Genomic DNA, 17041 nt, shown 5'->3' on the forward strand with positions numbered 1-17041 from the left:
GACAGATGTCATCAGGCTGCATCTATGAGGGTGTCCCAAAAATATTCATGTTGCAAAGGCCAGCACAGAGGCCACAGGGCATGGAGAGAGAAGCACGAACACGCAGGGGCCCATTTACTCACCCAACACCACTAGTGCTGTGTTGCCCCATACCCTGACCTGAAGCCCTAGTTCCACAGAAGGTGGTAAGTTGAGCCCTCTCTCCTCTGCTCTTGCAGTTGTGGATTTCTGCAAACAGGACAACGGGGGCTGTGCAAAGGTGGCCAGATGCTCCCAGAAGGGCACGAAGGTCTCCTGCAGCTGCCAGAAGGGATACAAAGGGGACGGGCACAGCTGCACAGAGATAGACCCCTGTACAGACGGCCTTAACGGAGGGTGTCACGAGCACGCCACCTGTAAGATGACAGGCCCGGTGAGTCGCTCTTTCCCAGGGAAATTTGGGAGCAGCCCCTTGGGCTTTGCTCCTCCTTGCCTTTCCACCTCCCATACTCTGCTTATCTCCTGGACTCTTCCTAAACATTTTTTCTAGCACAGTCTGTTTCTTGTTAAAAGTCACTGGGCTAAATGCAAGGTAGTCCCCTAGGCAGAAAAAGGACGTCCATGGAAAACTGGTTAAATTCGTAAGTGTATTGCTTAGTTAACAGTAATGTACCAACATTAATTTCTTAGCTCTGACTAATGTGCTATAGTTATGTTGGACATCAGGGGAAAGTGGGTGGAGAGTATAGGAGAGTTTGCTCTTTGGCCACCCTTCTATCTATCTAAAATTATCCTAAATAAAAGGCTTATTAAAACAAAAAGCTGGCCGGGCACGGTGGCTCACGCCTGTAATCCCAGCACTTTGGGAGGCCGAGGCAGATGGATCACGAGGTCAGGAGATCAAGACCATCCTGGCTAACACGGTGAAACCCCATGTCTACTAAAAAAATGCAAAAAAAAAAAAAAAATTAGCCGGGCATGGTGGCGGGCACCTGTAGTCCCAGCTACTCGGGAGGCTGAGGCAGGAGAATGGCATGAACACAGGAGGCGGAGCTTGCAGTGAGCCGAGATCGTGCCACTGCACTCCAGCCTGGGTGACAGAGCAAGACTCTGTCTCAAAAAAAAAAAAAAAAAAAAAAAAGCTGGTAAGATGTGGCAGGAAAAGTGCAGAAAAGATGATGCAAGATAATGTCCGTTCCTGGTTATAAATGTGGTTCTAGAGTCAGATTACTTTTGCGTCTTACCTCCTGGACTGACAAGCTGTGTGACCTGGAGGTGGCTAATTACTCTTTGAGCCCCAGTTTTCTCATTTGTAAAGTGGGCCTCATAATAATGCAGACACCATAGAGTTGTTGTGGGGATTAAAGGGGATCATTCATTGATTCAACCAGTGGTCATTGTGCACCTACTATGTGTTCTTGCAGGTCCCAGGGTTACAACAAAAAGACAGAGTCCCTGCTTTCCTGGTGCTTGTGCACAAGGAGAGAGAGGGGGCAATGCACTGTACAGAAACAAATGCATGGAATTTTTTCAGAGAGCACAAGGAGCCCTGTGAAGAACATAAATCAGGCCAATGTGATAGAAGGGAATGGAAAAGCTACTTATGTAGGGTGGTCAGGGAGGCTGTCTCTGAGGAAGTCACATTTGAACTGAGATGTAAAGGATGAGGTTTCATCATAAGCCTGCATAAAAGCAGGACGTAGCAGTTATTCCCACTGGACAGGAAAGGCAAGTTCTCTTGGTCCATCTGAACACCTCCTAGGCTGGACATTGGTCCCATGGGCACTTGGGCATCCTGGGGTCCTAGAGAAGGAACTTTTTCATCTCTTCCCACTCTCCCTCCACAGGGCAAGCACAAGTGTGAGTGTAAAAGTCACTATGTCGGAGATGGGCTGAACTGTGAGCCGGAGCAGCTGCCCATTGACCGCTGCTTACAGGACAATGGGCAGTGCCATGCAGACGCCAAATGTGTCGACCTCCACTTCCAGGGTTAGTGTGACCAGGGCCTATGGCCCAAAGCACCCTCCTCTTCAGGCCTGGGGAAGGGACCCTCAAGGGAAAGAAGAAAAACAAAACAGGCCAAGCCTGGTGGCTTAAGCCTGTAATCCCAATACTTTGGGAGGCCGAGGCAGATGGATCACTTGAGGTCAGGAGTTGGAGACCAGCCCGGCCAACATGGCAAAACCCCATCTCTACTAAAAATACAAAAAATTAGCCGGTTGTGGCAGTGTGCGCCTGTAATCCCAGCTACTTGGGAGGCTGAGGAAAGCGAAAAGCCACATAGAAGTGCAGAGGCATGGGCAATAGGACATCTTGAAACCCAATGGAGGAAGCCAGAAAGGACCCACAAACATAGTTCCTAGCCAAGGCAGAGGGACTTCAGTGGTTCAGAAAGTGACTCAGGGCACTGCACTTTATGGCTAATCAGTATGTACTGGATCTCTCCAGGGTTGGGTTTGTTTGACAGATGTGGTCTCTGGTAGAGACTTTCTGGAGGCTTGAATTGGGCTAGAGGAGCTAGCAAGGCATTTCTGCTGGCCAGGACAGCATGGCCAGGAGAGAATGATCAAGGGTCAGCTGAGAAGGATGAAGCCATGAGGAAGACACATGAAGGCTGTGACCCCCTAGTAGCAGGGTCTGTACTGAGAAGACGAGTGAGATGAGGTTGAAAGAACTAACAATGGACACAGAATAGAGAAACGGAAAGGCTCAGCCATGACATAAAGTTTCCATCCTGAGACCAAATGCAGTGGTGGTGTTGGGTTAAAGCAGCTGGGGAGGGAAGGTGACGAGAGGTTTGAAAGCTTGGTTGGGGATACTCTATGGTCTAGGTACAGGGGCACTTCCAAGCAGAAAGATTTTATGGGCAGTTGCTACTTAGCATGGGGACAAAAATGCACAGCTGGGACCAGCTGATTTGGAAGTTATTTGCCCCTGGGACTGTGAAGTCAAGAAGAGCTTGGCTTTTTCTTTAGGACACAGTTCATTCAGCCTGTCCCACCTGTTCCCAAAGCCCACTTCCAAGTGGAAATCTACCCACCTCATAGAGTGTGGTCCAGCTTCTCCCATGGGCTTTTCTCTTCTGTTTTCTTATGAATGCCAAGAATGTTGGCAGTGATACTAAGTGACTGCGCATCACGTTGGACCTCCCTTCTGTTGGAGCTGTGCGGTTACCATTAGCTTGGGAGAATGCCCCAGCTTTCCCTATAGGCACAGTTACAGAACCATCCCACATTCAGGAGGAAGCGCCTGCCCTCACACGGTTCATAGGAGGGCAAACTGCCTTCATGATTTGCAGCCGATTTGGTAATGTGTGCAGCAGACAGCCTTAAAATAACTCATACTGAGACCTGATGGTTCCGTTTCCAGGACCCCATCCTACAGAAATAATCTGAGAATTGAAAAAAGATAAGCATACCCATCCCACCATTATTTAACATCACAGAAAATTAGAAACATATATATCTAATAGTAAATGATGATAAAATATATTGATATACATCTACTCAAATTCATTGTAAGGTATTTTGTTGTCTCAATAAAGAGACAAGGAACACTTTTCCATACTTCTCCAAGCTGTTAAATTGGCGTTTGCATTTCAGATATGGCCAAGATCATTTGACTTACGCACTGTGCTACTGAAATATGTTCAAACGAGAAAAACTTAGTCTTCTTTGGTGTAGAAAGTATCATTTTTGTGGCATTATACAATGAACTTGACAATATAAAAATGTGACTTGCTTCTTGAACTATTGCTGGTGTCTGCACTGAATTGTTTGGTTAGGAAAGATATCAGCTATGAACCAATGATAAAAATCTTCCAGTATCTTAGGGGGAAATGAATTTTTAAAACTTTTTAAAAAGGCACAGCAGGGGTCAGAAAACACACAGAGCCCTGGGCAGAAACTCACTTTAATGTGTTTTTTATAGCTGTAAAGGTCACAACAAATTTTTCAATTATAAATATGGGGAGGAGGAGAAAATCATGTTACCAGAGAAATTTTATAATTTTGGGATATAATTATGATTTAATGTTGTTTTAAAAAGATTTATGAAAACTACATCGGCAGTATGCTACCACATTTAGAGTATATATAACATGAATAAATAGGAAAGAAGATTGAAAGAATGTCAAATTATATCAAATTAAAAATTTACCAAAAAAAAAGTAAAATTCTAGAAGGAAATACACCAAAATGTTAGCCATGGAGTAATGATTATTTCTGGAGAATAGAATTTTAGGTGGTTTTTGCTTATTATTTTACTTTTCTGTATTGCCCTAATTTCTACAATGAACATATGCTAGTTTTATAGTTAGAAAAGAAATATTTTAAATGATGTACTTCAACATAACTTGAAGGGAAAGTGGCTTCTGGAGACACCCTGGGGTATAGCTGGCCTTCGTTTTGAAAGTCCTTCAGAGTCCATTGTTGGAAACACTGCCAACCTGGTGGGCTGACCTGGGCGATTCCTCCTCTTCCTCATCCAGATACCACTGTTGGGGTGTTCCATCTACGCTCCCCACTGGGCCAGTATAAGCTGACCTTTGACAAAGCCAGAGAGGCCTGTGCCAACGAAGCTGCGACCATGGCAACCTACAACCAGCTCTCCTATGCCCAGAAGGTGGGTCTTCAGTTAGCAGATTCTGTGCAGACAGAGTCTGCAGGGGCGGAAGTGCAGCCCCTTCTTAAGATGGGGGAGACTTGAGCTGTTGCCTTCAAGCAAGGGAGTGCAGGTAGCTCCTGGAACAATGCTAACAGTCACCATGTCCATTTATTGGGCATCTATTATGTGTCAGGGACTGTGCAGGGTACTTCGTGGATATTATTGTTCATCCTTACAACATCTCTGGAGGCAGAGCAGGTGTTACTTACTATTCCCATTTTACAGATAGGGAAACTGAGGCTTAGAAAGTTTAAGTACAGTGCCTGATGTCACCCAGCCAAGAGGTGGCAGATCCAATATTTAAGGGTAGACCTGACTCTTACAAGTCTATTTCAACCATGACATTCAATTGCCAAGGCAGAAGTGGAGACTGGAAGTGCATCCCTCACAGCTGGAAACCAGAAAGACAGCAATACCCACGAGCCTAGGGTGGATCTCCCCGAACCCACAAAACAGTGGAGTTTCCCTGGAATAGCTGGGGCTCTCTGTGGCTGGAGGGACTGTGAAAAGAAAAAAGAGACTGCACAAGCTTTCAGATATGGCAGGAAGGAAACGGAGCTCTTTGATCAGGTGCTGCTCTCTTAACCTCTAAAACTAGAAGTCCTACCCATTTGGAAAAGCTAGCAGGTTGGAGTTCCAGGCTGGTGGTTTATCACTGGGAGCAGAGGAGATGAATGCCTAGTAGGTATGATTTTAAAGCCCCTTCTCCAACCTCCATCACTAACAAATCTCTACTTTTTCAGACCTGGTATTCCTTTACCAAGGAATAAAGCCTTTGATGCCAGGACCCAGACTCAAGGAGAATCTGAATCTCTGCTCTCCTGCTTGCTGGTCATGTGGCCTTGATCAAGCCACTAAAATCTCTGACTTACCTGGAATGTTTGTGGAAGGACTAAATGTAATATGGCACACAGTAGGAACTCAATTTTTAAGATTATTAAAAGATCTGGAATAGTAGACCACCTGGGTTTGAATGCCAGTTCTGCCATTTTCCAGCTGTGTGACTTTGAGCAAGTTACTTCTCTTTGCCTCAATTTTCCCAATTGTATAAGGATTTAAAAAGTTCCCACCTCATAGGGTTGATTGAGAGTTAAAGGTGTTGACACATGAAAAACTCTTGCAAGAGAACCTGACCCCAGATAAGCTCCCAATAAGTCTTATGATGATGATGGTGGTTGTGGTGATTATGATAATGGTGGTGGTGATGATGGGGAGGATGACAATAATTATGATAACGATGAGAGCAATGATGATATTATGATGAAGAATTAGAGTTCTAGGCCAGGCGTGGTGACTCACGCCTGTAATCCCAGCACTTTGGGAGCCAGAGGCGGGTGGATCACTTGAGGTCAGGAGTTTAAGACCAGCCTGATCATGGAGAAACCCAATCTCTACTAAAATACAAAAATTAGCTGCACATGGTGGTGCACACCTGTAATCCCAGCTACCCAGGAGGTTGAGACAGGACAATTGCTTAAACTTGGGAAATGGAGGTTGCAATGAGCCAAGATCATGCCACTGCCCTTTAGCCTGGGTGACAGAGCAAGACTCCACCTCAAAAAAAAAAAAAAAAATTAGAGTTCTATCATCAGAGTTCTATCAACCCATTAGCAGAAAAATTTGCACCTAGTATAAATGGATGACAGCAAATTCTTTCTCAAGAGCAGAGAGAAGAGAAATGAGTATGAAAGACCTGGGCACCTGTTACAAGAGAGGACACTTTTGTTCACCCAGTGGCTCAATCAATCAACATCTAATGACCACCTACTGTGTGCCAGGCACAGAGGTGCAATAGGCAAAGTGAGACTTTATGGGTTTTATGGCCTAATAGGGGAATCAGACATTAACCAAATGATGCCACAACACATGAACTTGCAGTTGACCCATGGCCCTGTCTGTATCCCTGCAGGCCAAGTACCACCTGTGCTCAGCAGGCTGGCTGGAGACCGGGCGGGTTGCCTACCCCACAGCCTTCGCCTCCCAGAACTGTGGCTCTGGTGTGGTTGGGATAGTGGACTATGGACCTAGACCCAACAAGAGTGAAATGTGGGATGTCTTCTGCTATCGGATGAAAGGTAACTGCCCCAGCTACACTTCAGGTTCTGGGCCATGCAGCTGCTGAGCAATCCTCAGCCTGGCCAGTCACTCCCCAAGCAGAAGCAGTGCAGCCCTGGCCCCTGCCTTACTTGTGTGGGACCCTGTGTGCCTCTGCCCTCCAGATGTGAACTGCACCTGCAAGGTGGGCTATGTGGGAGATGGCTTCTCATGCAGTGGGAACCTGCTGCAGGTCCTGATGTCCTTCCCCTCACTCACAAACTTCCTGACGGTATGTACCATGTCTGCTTGGTTTGCCTCAGGCAGGGAGGGGTTGCCTCATAGCAGGTATTAGAGGGGTGAGGCCTTAAGCTGAAGGCCACAGTCACAGTTAAGAGCATGGGTGCTGGACCACCTTGCCTGAATCTAAAGCCTAGTTTTGCCACTCACTTGTAAAACCTTAAAGAAGTTACTTTCCTCTCTGGCACTCAATTTCCTCATCTATAAAATGGAGATGGTAGTAGCATCAACCATGTAGGGTCATTGTGATCATTAAATGAGTTAATAGTTGTGAAGCATTTAGACCTGTGGTCTGTACATGGAAAATTCTATGTTCTTGTGAGCTGGTATTATCATCTCTGTTTGTATCTGCAACAGTTTAAGAGCATGATCTACACAAATGAGACACTCTTTAATCCTCTTCATGGATGTAGTTAGCTAAGCCTGCCTGGTGATCACCCAGTGAGCCAAATTACAATGGAGTCAATTTGCGTCTTGCACTGCACTTAAAGTCACGTCAATATTCTACAAGTCATATCCAGTGAAGAGAAAGCCTCATCTGGAGAAAGGTTTGGTGCTGACTGATCAAAGAACTGACCTAACAGTAATAATGACAACAACAATAACAACAGCTAACATTTCTTGAGCATTTAAGAGGACATTTCATTCAAGCCATAGAATGTAAGTTCCATAAGGGAAAGGATTTTCGTTGCCTTGACCACCATTGTCTCCCCAAACCCTCAGATAGCAGTTGGCACATGACAGGTGCTCCATAAATACTTGTTAGAAGGACTAAATCCTCATGCAACTGTATAAGGCCACTTCTATATCCACGTTTTAGATGAAGAAACTGAGGCTTAGCAAGGCCAAGGACACAGCCTAACTCATCAGAGCTGGGCTCAATCTCAGACTGCCTGGTTCCAGCCTCCCCCTCATGCTTTAGAGTACGGAACAAGGACAGCCTGGGCCACTGTTCCGAGTAGAATCTACAGTCAGTGACCGCAGGAGGAAAGGGCACTGAGCATGAGTATAGGGCTTGTAGGATCCATGTGGAAGTTAGACCAAGGACCCCAAAATGGAGTCTCTGTCCACAGACCAAAGATATCCATCTCACTGGTCTAAAAATCAGGACCACCATTAAATACACTAGAGATGAACACCCACACTAATCTTTCTGCTGTGTGGGAGCCTGGCTTACAACAGCATTTCAAAGAAAAGACGGTGTCAGAACAAAACATTTTCAGCAAATTACCTACCTTCTCTGGGCCTCAGTAGCCCAGAAGGAGGGGAAAAAAAAAAAAATATATATATATATATATATATATATAAAATATATATTAAAGTATGTAAATATATATTTTTAAAATTATATATTTATATATATTTTGTTTGTTTTCTTAAGAGAGTCTTGTTGTGTTGCCCAGGCTGGAGTACAGTGGCATGATCTCGGCTCATGGCAGCCTCAACCTCCTGGGCTCAAGGGCTCCTCCCACCCCAGCCTCCAGAGCAGCTGGGACTACAGGCACACACCACCACACTGGCTAATTTTTTAACTTTTTGTAGAGATGGACTCTTACTATGTTGCCCAGGCTGGTCTCAAACTCCTGTGCTCAAGCTGCTCTCTCACCTCAGCCTCCCAAAGTGCTGGGATTATAGGTGTGAGCCACCACACCCAGCCTGATCAGTGAATATTTAGCACTTACCATGTGCTTGAGATATATCAGTGAACAAGCAAGCAAACAATAAATGGAACAAACACGTCAATAGTATTGAGTGCTAGAAGATGATAGATCCAGATCCTATGGAAAAAGTGGAGCAGGGCTGGGGGGGCACCCCAGGGTCCCCCTTCTGTCTGAAGTGATGGGGGAAGGCTTTGGGGAGAAAGTGACATGTAAGCAAAGTGTAAACAGGGGAGAGGGAGTGAGCCATGCAGACTTAGGGGAAGAACATTCCAGGCAGAAGGAACAGTCCAACAAAGGATGAGCAGCAGGAGCGTGCCAGGCAAGTCTGAGGAAGAGCAGGGAGGCCCCATATGGCTGGAACAGAGTGAGCAAGAGAGGACAAGCTAGGCCCGGGGTCAGAGATGCAACAGCAGCCACAGGCTTTGGGCCTCGTGAGCTGTTATGAAGACTTGGACTGTTCCTCTGAGTGAAGTGGGGGGCCACTGCAGGATTTTGAGAAGACTCGAGATTTGATGCACCTTTCAAAGGGCTGCTCAAGCAGCCACGTGGAGGATGGGCTGTGACGTGGCTGTGTCTTAAACCATAGGATTCACTGAGGAAAGGAAAAGTCCTCAAACTCTCCCACGGCGCAGGCAGAAGACACAGCAAAGGAGCAGCAGGCTGAGTTGGCTCACACCATGAATATTCACAGATGGGTGATGCCCTGGGACCTTCTTCAGCCACCCAGGTCCCTGCACACCAGGGCTGGCCCCTCTGATGACTTCCTCCTTCTCCCCAGGAAGTGTTGGCCTATTCCAACAGCTCAGCTCGAGGCCGTGCATTTCTAGAACACCTGACTGACCTGTCCATCCGCGGCACCCTCTTTGTGCCACAGAACAGTGGGCTGGGGGAGAATGAGGTGAGTTGAGTCCCTGGTGCCTTTGCTTTAGACTAGCATGTTATCTGTCACCACAACAATGCTGTGTCACAAATTACCTGAAAACTCAGTGGCTACACATTTATTTAGCTCACAGATCATCTGCAGATCAGGTGGCCACTCCCTTGGTCGTGGCACACTCGGGTCTGAGACCAGCTGTCAGCTGCTCTAGCTGGGCCATCAATGGCTCTGCTCCATGGAACTCTCATCGTCCAACAGGCTAGCCCAGGCGAGTTCTCAGGGCAATGGCAGGGAGTGAGAGAGGCGAGAGTAGGCCCTGTCCCGACAGTGCTTTCTCAAGCCTCTGTCTGGTCACATTTGCTAATGTGCCCCTGGCCTGATAGGTCACATGACTGAGCCCAAAGTCAGCATGGGGGGCAAAGGGCCAGGGGTGCAGGGAGTGGGGAAGAACCAGGGCCACTGATGCAATCTGTGTTCCACACCAACCTTCTTCATATCACGGCACACAGAGGATTGGCGGTATTTATTCAATTCACGCACAGGTGGCTGACCTGAGGCTCCAACAGCCCCACCAGCCACCTGAGGGCTGAGGAAAGCAATACCTCTGCCTACCTCAAGACACCGCTGGAAAGCTCTGCTCTAGACAATACAAATGACATTCAATCCCCCATCCTAGCTATAGATGGCCTCTGGCAGAGCCCAGACAACCAGAAGCCTAAGAAAACCTTGACATTTCCTGATCTCCACATGGAGGCAGGAAAGCCTAGGCCATGAGAAGCAATTTTCTTCGTCATCCCCATCATTAAAAAGACAAAATATTGCTTGGCCTTTGAAGAGCATTCTGTGTTTCTCCTTTTTTCTCAGACCCTGTCTGGGCGGGACATCGAGCACCACCTCGCCAATGTCAGCATGTTTTTCTACAATGACCTTGTCAATGGCACCACCCTGCAAACGAGGCTGGGAAGCAAGCTGCTCATCACTGCCAGCCAGGACCCACTCCAACCGGTACAAAGTCTTCTGGGCTTCTTGGGAGAACGGGAGATAATGCATGCAAAGTTCCTGGCATACAGTAGGTGCTTAATAGATGGCAACTATTATGCAAACATAAACTCTAAACCTGCAGATAGGGGACGGTGTTAACTGCCCACTACAGCATACCACACTGACAATTGGGCAGCCCCTACCCCTTGGGAAATAGGGCAGCTTCAGAAGCTGGTAATGGGGAAGGATAATGAACCCATTTTAAAGCTGATTCTCCGCCTTCATTTTGGTCAGCTTGTCAGCCTATTCCAGGCATTAACATGAGCTCCAAAGTCAAATGACCCCAGTATGAATCCCAGTTCTGCCACTTGCTAACTGTAAGGACTTAAACAAGTTATCCAGCTTCCCTGTGTCTCAATTTCCCCATCTGAAAAATCAGGATGATGGTGATGGTGGTGATGGTGATGATACAGGTCATTATTTTCATGATTGTGATACAAGGGAGGGAAAACTTATTCTACCCTCTTAGGGTCTGTGGCTGGGCCTGAGAATTAAATAGACATACGATAAATAGGAGAGAAGCATACACATTTTATTTAATCTTTTATGTGAATCAAGGGAACCCTCATATGGAAAATAGAGACCCAAAGAACAGTTGGGATCAAGAGCTTATTTGCTTTTTAAAGAAATGATACATTTGTGGAAAATTGATCAAATAAAGAGCTTTAGGCTAAGGGCAGTAAATTGTGGCATGACGAAGAAATAGATGGTGGATATGAGTGGAAGATAAGGAGTATTTCAGTAGATTTGTTTGTACAGATCCATTTCGTCATCTACTCCCAGTCTCCAGTAAGGATGTTCTCTTCTGGAACAGAAGGGGCACTTTCTCACGGGAAATTGTATTACCTGCTTTTAGGGAGACAGCAGGTCAGGGAACCCTTCCTGCAACTGCCGTTTCTCAAGTGACTTCTGCTCAAAATAACTAATAATGCCACAATGGTGTGTGGGGGGTGGTTTTTTGTTGTTTTTTAGACAGTCTCTCGCTCTGTCACCCAGGCTAGAACACAGTGGCACAATCTCGGTTCACTGCAACCTCCCCCTCCCGGATTCAAGCGATCCTCCTGCCTCAGCCTCCCGCGTAGCTGGGACTACAGGTGCCCACCACCACACTCAGCTAATTTTTGTGTTTTTAATAGAGATGGGGTTTTGCCATGTTGGCCAGGCTGGTCTTGAACTCCTGGCTTCAAGTGACATGCCTGCCTCGGCCTTCCAAAGTGCTAGGATTACAGGGGTGAGCTACCATGCCCAGCCCAAAATGGCGTTATTTTGGGGTGACATGTCCTAAGCCCCTTCAGTGTGGATGATGGTGATGATACTGATGGAGATGACCGTGGGGGTAGCGGTGGAGGTGGTGATAACCATGATGTCGGATTCAGGTTCTGAGACATGCAGAGAGTAGTGCCTGACAGGTAGCAAGTGCTTAATAAATATTGGTTTTAAATATTTATCTCATTAAATGATTTCTATTTAAGAGCAGTTTAGACTAGTGTCTCTCAAAATTTAATGTGCATTTGAATCTGCTGGAGATTTGTTAAAATGAAGATGTGATTCAGCAGGGGAGGAGGCACAGGGCCTCAGCTTCTGCCCACACAAGCCAGGAAATCACACTGGGACATCACTTAAAATACAGCTTTTCTAACAGTGTGGTGTGATGTTCAGTGCATGGACTCAGAGTCCACAGGCATGGGGTTTGCCACTTACTCCCTGGGTGATCTGGGTCAGGCCACTTTCCTTCTGATCACTCATCTGTCAGACAAGTGGGTTGGACAAATGACCCATAAGGTTCTCTGCAGCCCTCAGATCAGCTTGTTGGCACAGGACAATTAATGTGTTCTGGGCTGTCCAGAGGGTGAGGAGAAGTCCTGGGCTGCCTATCAGTGGAGACAAACCTGAAACATGGGCTCAGGGGCCTTGGGAAAACCGAACAACTTCCCTCCATGGAGGGCTGCCCACTCGGAGAGTAAAAGCCATCAACCCTCTTCTCATTTCCCTAGACGGAGACCAGGTTTGTGGATGGAAGAGCCATTGTGCAGTGGGACATCTTTGCCTCCAATGGGATCATTCATGTCATTTCCAGGCCTTTAAAAGCACCCCCTGCCCCCGTGGTGAGTATCCAGGGTCCCTGATAACGGGCCAGGAGGAGCCCCGGTGCCCACTCACCAACAGGCAAACCATTACCAGAAGCCCTGTCCTCCTCCCTCTTCCTCCAGAGACTGGAGGAGCCTCCAGCCTCCAACCTCCAAGGTAGCTGGCTTCAGGACCGCCCAACCCTGCTTCCTGCCATCCCCACTCCCAAGCATTAGCAACACAGCACCAGTCACCATTAATATCTGTTGAATGAAAGGGGGAGGATGGGCCAACAAAGGAAGCGCTGGAAGGGGAGTGAGAAATCCTAAGCTATGGTTTGGCCCCTCCACTTGGTAGCATCTCTGAGTCCCAATTTTCTCATCTGCAAAATGGGGCTCATAATGCCTCCCTCCTGGGTTTTGGGGAGGATTGTAAGTTAGAAATGGAAAACACTTAGAACAGCCCCTGACACACAGTACATGCTATATAAAAGTTGGTGATGGTGGTTGTTAGTATTCTTTTTTGCAAAAGCATGAGGGGAGAGGTGAGCTGCTGGAGAGTTCCATAGCATAGTGGTTAAGCACAGAAGCTCCAAAGCCAGACTGGGTTCAAAGCCCACTTCCACCACTGACTGGCTGTGTGATATCGGGCAAGTGCTTCACCTCTCTGTGCCCCAGTTCTCCCACAATAACTCTCCCTATCTCTTTGGGTTATTATCACACTTCAATGGGTTATTTCACAGAAGGTTATTAGACCCTGGCAGTAATAAGGGCCAGATACATGTTAACATGTCAGTATTTTTATCCCCACTGGCTCCAGAATGCCTCGGGCCACCAAGGGTTCCCCTTTTGGGGAGTCAGAAGTTTTAAGAATGGGCCCCTTTCCTTTCTTTGTGTTCAGACCTTGACCCACACTGGCTTGGGAGCAGGGATCTTCTTTGCCATCATCCTGGTGACTGGGGCTGTTGCCTTGGCTGCTTACTCCTACTTTCGGATAAACCGGAGAACAATCGGCTTCCAGCATTTTGAGGTAAGAGAGAAAAATGGTAACATGATGATGGGGTCCTCTCCAAAAACCCAGTCCCTGGACCTGGGCTGCTTCAGTCGGTGGCTGCGCCAGAGTCCTCACCCAGAAGCAGTGTGTCACACAGTAGCAGGGGCGGCCACCCACCCCACGCTTACTGCTGCTTGGATGGGGTCCCTGCCCTTAGGAGGAACAGCAGTGGTGGTTCCAAGCCCCTCCTTCTGGCTGAGACAGGGCTTGGCAAGGAGAGAACCCACCCTGAGCCTCTGTGCCAGGGGTTTGGCCTGGAGGCACATTCACTAGGACCTAGGAGTCTTGTTTACCTTGGAGGATTCACTGCACAAGCACACCCCATGACCTAGCTTGGGCTTCAAGACAGGCTCTGAGAACTGGGGGACAGGGCTAGGGACCCTACACAGCCAGAGGCTTTATGCTGCAGCCAGTGACACTGATTTCTATTTGAACAGTTGAGTCCACATCCCAATCAGCAGCCAGCTCTTGGCTGGCTGTGTAAGAATATGGCCGGGGCAGCAGCACAGCAGTTGAGCATCTTTCCTTATGGACTTTGTCCTCCTCTCTGGCCCACCCTCTCCTCAAAACACTCCTGGTAAAGGCTGTGGTGCAGAGCCCCCAAGCAGCAGTTTGCTGCCTTCTGGCAGACAGCTTGCATATTTATAAGCTCCAGGGAAAATCTCAAAATCCCCATTTTTAGCAAAAGTGTATAGGCTGTATGACTGCATTTATATTAAGTTGAAGGACAGGCAACACCACTTCAGGGTGATGGGAGTCAGAACAGCAGTTACCCTGGGTGGCAGGCACCGGCAGGCTAAGAGCATGTGAACACATCCTGGGGTATGGAAATGCCCTATGTGCCGATTTGGTGGTGATCACAAATGGGTAGACATCAGTAAGATGTCACTGAGCTGAATCTAAAGGCTGGTAAATTTTATTATATGTGAATCATCTCTCAACAAAGTACTGTTAAAAAAGGAAAAGCTCCCAGAGGCAAAGGGTGGCTTGCTTTACCTGCCAACTTGGCTGAGACGCTCCTGCTTTGGGGATGCTCCTGGCTTTCATGCTTGTCTTTCCAAACAGTCGGAAGAGGACATTAATGTTGCAGCTCTTGGCAAGCAGCAGCCTGAGAATATCTCGAACCCCTTGTATGAGAGCACAACCTCAGCTCCCCCAGAACCTTCCTACGACCCCTTCACGGTGAGTTTGCATTCTTATCTAGGAATAGGTTCCCTTGGGGTACAGGGGAATGATGTCTTTTAGGAAATGGAGATCTTTGTACCAAAGAAGGTTCATTTCTAGAATGTATGTCAGGTAACAAGCCTAAAAGCCAGTTTTGCAAGCTGACTGAAGCCAGTGTGGTTGTTCAGAGTTCCTGGGTTCTCTTGGGTAGACAGCAGAATCCTTGAACAAACAGAGATCAGGGGAGAACAAGAGGTTGTTATCCAAGCCCAATCTCATGACCAGGTGAGATGCCACGGTGAAAAAAAGTCTTGGGCTGAATTCTGCTGCAATCATTTATGAGGTAGCAGGTGCAAAACAAGATGGAAAAAGGATTTTTCCTTTAGATGTCCTTTTTTTTCTTTGAGATGGAGTCTCACTCTGTCACCCAGGCTGGAGTGCAGTGGCACGATCTCGGCTCATCGCAACCTCTGCCTCCCGAGTAGCTGGGATTACAGGCGCATACCACCATGCCCAGCTAATTTTGTATTTTTAATACAGACAGGGTTTCTCCATGTTGGTCAGGCTGGTCTCGAACTCCCAACCTCAGGTGATACGCCCGCCTCGGCCTCCCAAAGTGCTGGGATTACAGGCGTGAGCCACTGCACCTGGCCTTAGATGTCCTTTAAACTTACTTACACTGACATTGTTGTCCAAGATTTTACTGCTTGTTGTCAGAGCTGCTGCTTTCTTGCTTTTGGAGCTACTTTTCTTTGATGAGGCCTTATAGTATATATGGGTGGGTGTTCTGCTCTGGTCTTTCAGAAGGGGACCATTTATCTCTAGAATCAGTGATGCTTTAGCTTGGCTGGGGCCTCCATTGACATCAATCCAGGGGGACCCCTTGGCAGGGTACCCCATACATAACACATGTGGAAGTACATCCTGCCTGTAGTTTAATACCAGTTCTCGACTGAAAAAACTACATAGGAATAGAACTTAATTTTTCTTTTTATAAAAGGAGAGAAATGTTTTCTTCCACCATGTTGAAGTTTGTATAGTGTAACAGATGTTATTATTTTTCCAAAGTAAACCAAGGTAAATATCTTGTGGTTCTTCATGCCTGTGGTAACAGATTTAATATAAATGCAATAGACTGAAAAATAACCAGATTGCAAATCATATTTTTTTAATCAAACCCATGTAAAGGCTTCTGGTTCACATTTCAAGGGTAAGTTCAGGCCGGGTGCAGTGGCTCATGCGTGTAATCCCAGCACTTTCGGAGGCCAAGGCAGGTGGATCACCTGAGGTCAAGAGTTCAAGACCAGCCTGGCCAACATGGTGAAATCCCATGTCTACTAAAAATACAGAAACTAATACAGAAATTAGGCAGGAGCGGTGGTGCCTGCCTGTAATCCCAGCTACACGGGAGGCTGAGGCAACAGAATCGCTTGAACCGGGAGGCGGAGGTTGCAGTGAGCAGAGATTGCGCCACTGCACTCCAGCTTGGGCAGCAGAGCAAGACTCTGTCTCAAAAAAAAAAAAAGGGAGGTGGTAAGTTCAGCTAAATTACATTTGTTAACTAAGTACTGTTATGCTGAAATCACCTTCATTTAAAAAGCAGAAACAAATGCATACATCCTCTCCAATGCACCCCATGCCTACCCTGTTGTCTGTCCCCTTCTGAGGGCTCTATCAGCACCATGCATGAAAGATTTACCTGAGGCAGGTGAGAAAGTAGCCTAAATGCAGGATTCAGCTAAACCTACTATTCAGACTACATGGCAAAAACATTCCGGAATCCTAAGCATAAGGTACCAGCTTACAAAGTGACGTGCTACATTCTCACGCCTTTGACACTATTTTTAGTGACTCCAGACACATTTACCACCACTAGTTTTACCCATGAAAAGCCATTTCTAGCATCTATTATGCTAATTGACAAAGCCTGGGTGCCAGTCGGAGCTAAAGTCAGTAGAAGGCTTGGCATGGCCACCTCTAGAGTGTGGCCTTTTTAAGGCAGGGTCCTGGTGTGTCACGCAGGATGGAGTGCAGCGGCACCATCAGGGCTCACTGCAAGCCTCAGGTGATCCTCCCACCTCGGCCTCCCGAGTAGCTGGGCCTACAGGCATGTGCCACCTAATTTTTGTATTTTTTATAGAGATAAGGTTTCACCGTGTTGCTCAGGCTGGTCTCGAACTCCTGAGCTCAAGTGATCCGC

General features: G+C 47.1%; 1 protein-coding gene across 17 annotated transcripts in view; it reads left to right on the forward strand.

Moving 5' to 3' along the window:
• The window catches only part of STAB2 (stabilin 2), a 178439-nt gene that overhangs the window by 160465 nt on the left and 933 nt on the right, over positions 1–17041 (forward strand). For 7 of the 17 annotated variants that reach the window (XM_016924065.4, XM_016924068.4, XM_016924066.4 and 4 more), the window contains 11 exons: positions 219–412; positions 1827–1968; positions 4469–4602; positions 6307–6444; positions 6554–6719; positions 6864–6970; positions 9418–9537; positions 10381–10521; positions 12552–12662; positions 13525–13653; positions 14743–14859. In XM_016924065.4, coding sequence (XP_016779554.4) covers positions 219–412; positions 1827–1968; positions 4469–4602; positions 6307–6444; positions 6554–6719; positions 6864–6970; positions 9418–9537; positions 10381–10521; positions 12552–12662; positions 13525–13653; positions 14743–14859 — 1499 coding nt within the window. Of the gene's footprint in view, positions 1–218; positions 413–1826; positions 1969–4468; positions 4603–5387; positions 5638–6306; positions 6445–6553; positions 6720–6863; positions 6971–7335; positions 7639–9225; positions 9538–10380; positions 10522–12551; positions 12663–13524; positions 13654–14742; positions 14860–17041 lie in introns of those variants that run through there. The other 10 variants (XR_010148140.1, XR_010148138.1, XR_010148141.1 and 7 more) reach the window with 10 other exon arrangements.

The sequence above is a fragment of the Pan troglodytes genome, chromosome 10 (assembly GCF_028858775.2).
Source record: "Pan troglodytes isolate AG18354 chromosome 10, NHGRI_mPanTro3-v2.0_pri, whole genome shotgun sequence".
NCBI classification, from domain to species: domain Eukaryota; kingdom Metazoa; phylum Chordata; class Mammalia; order Primates; family Hominidae; genus Pan; species Pan troglodytes.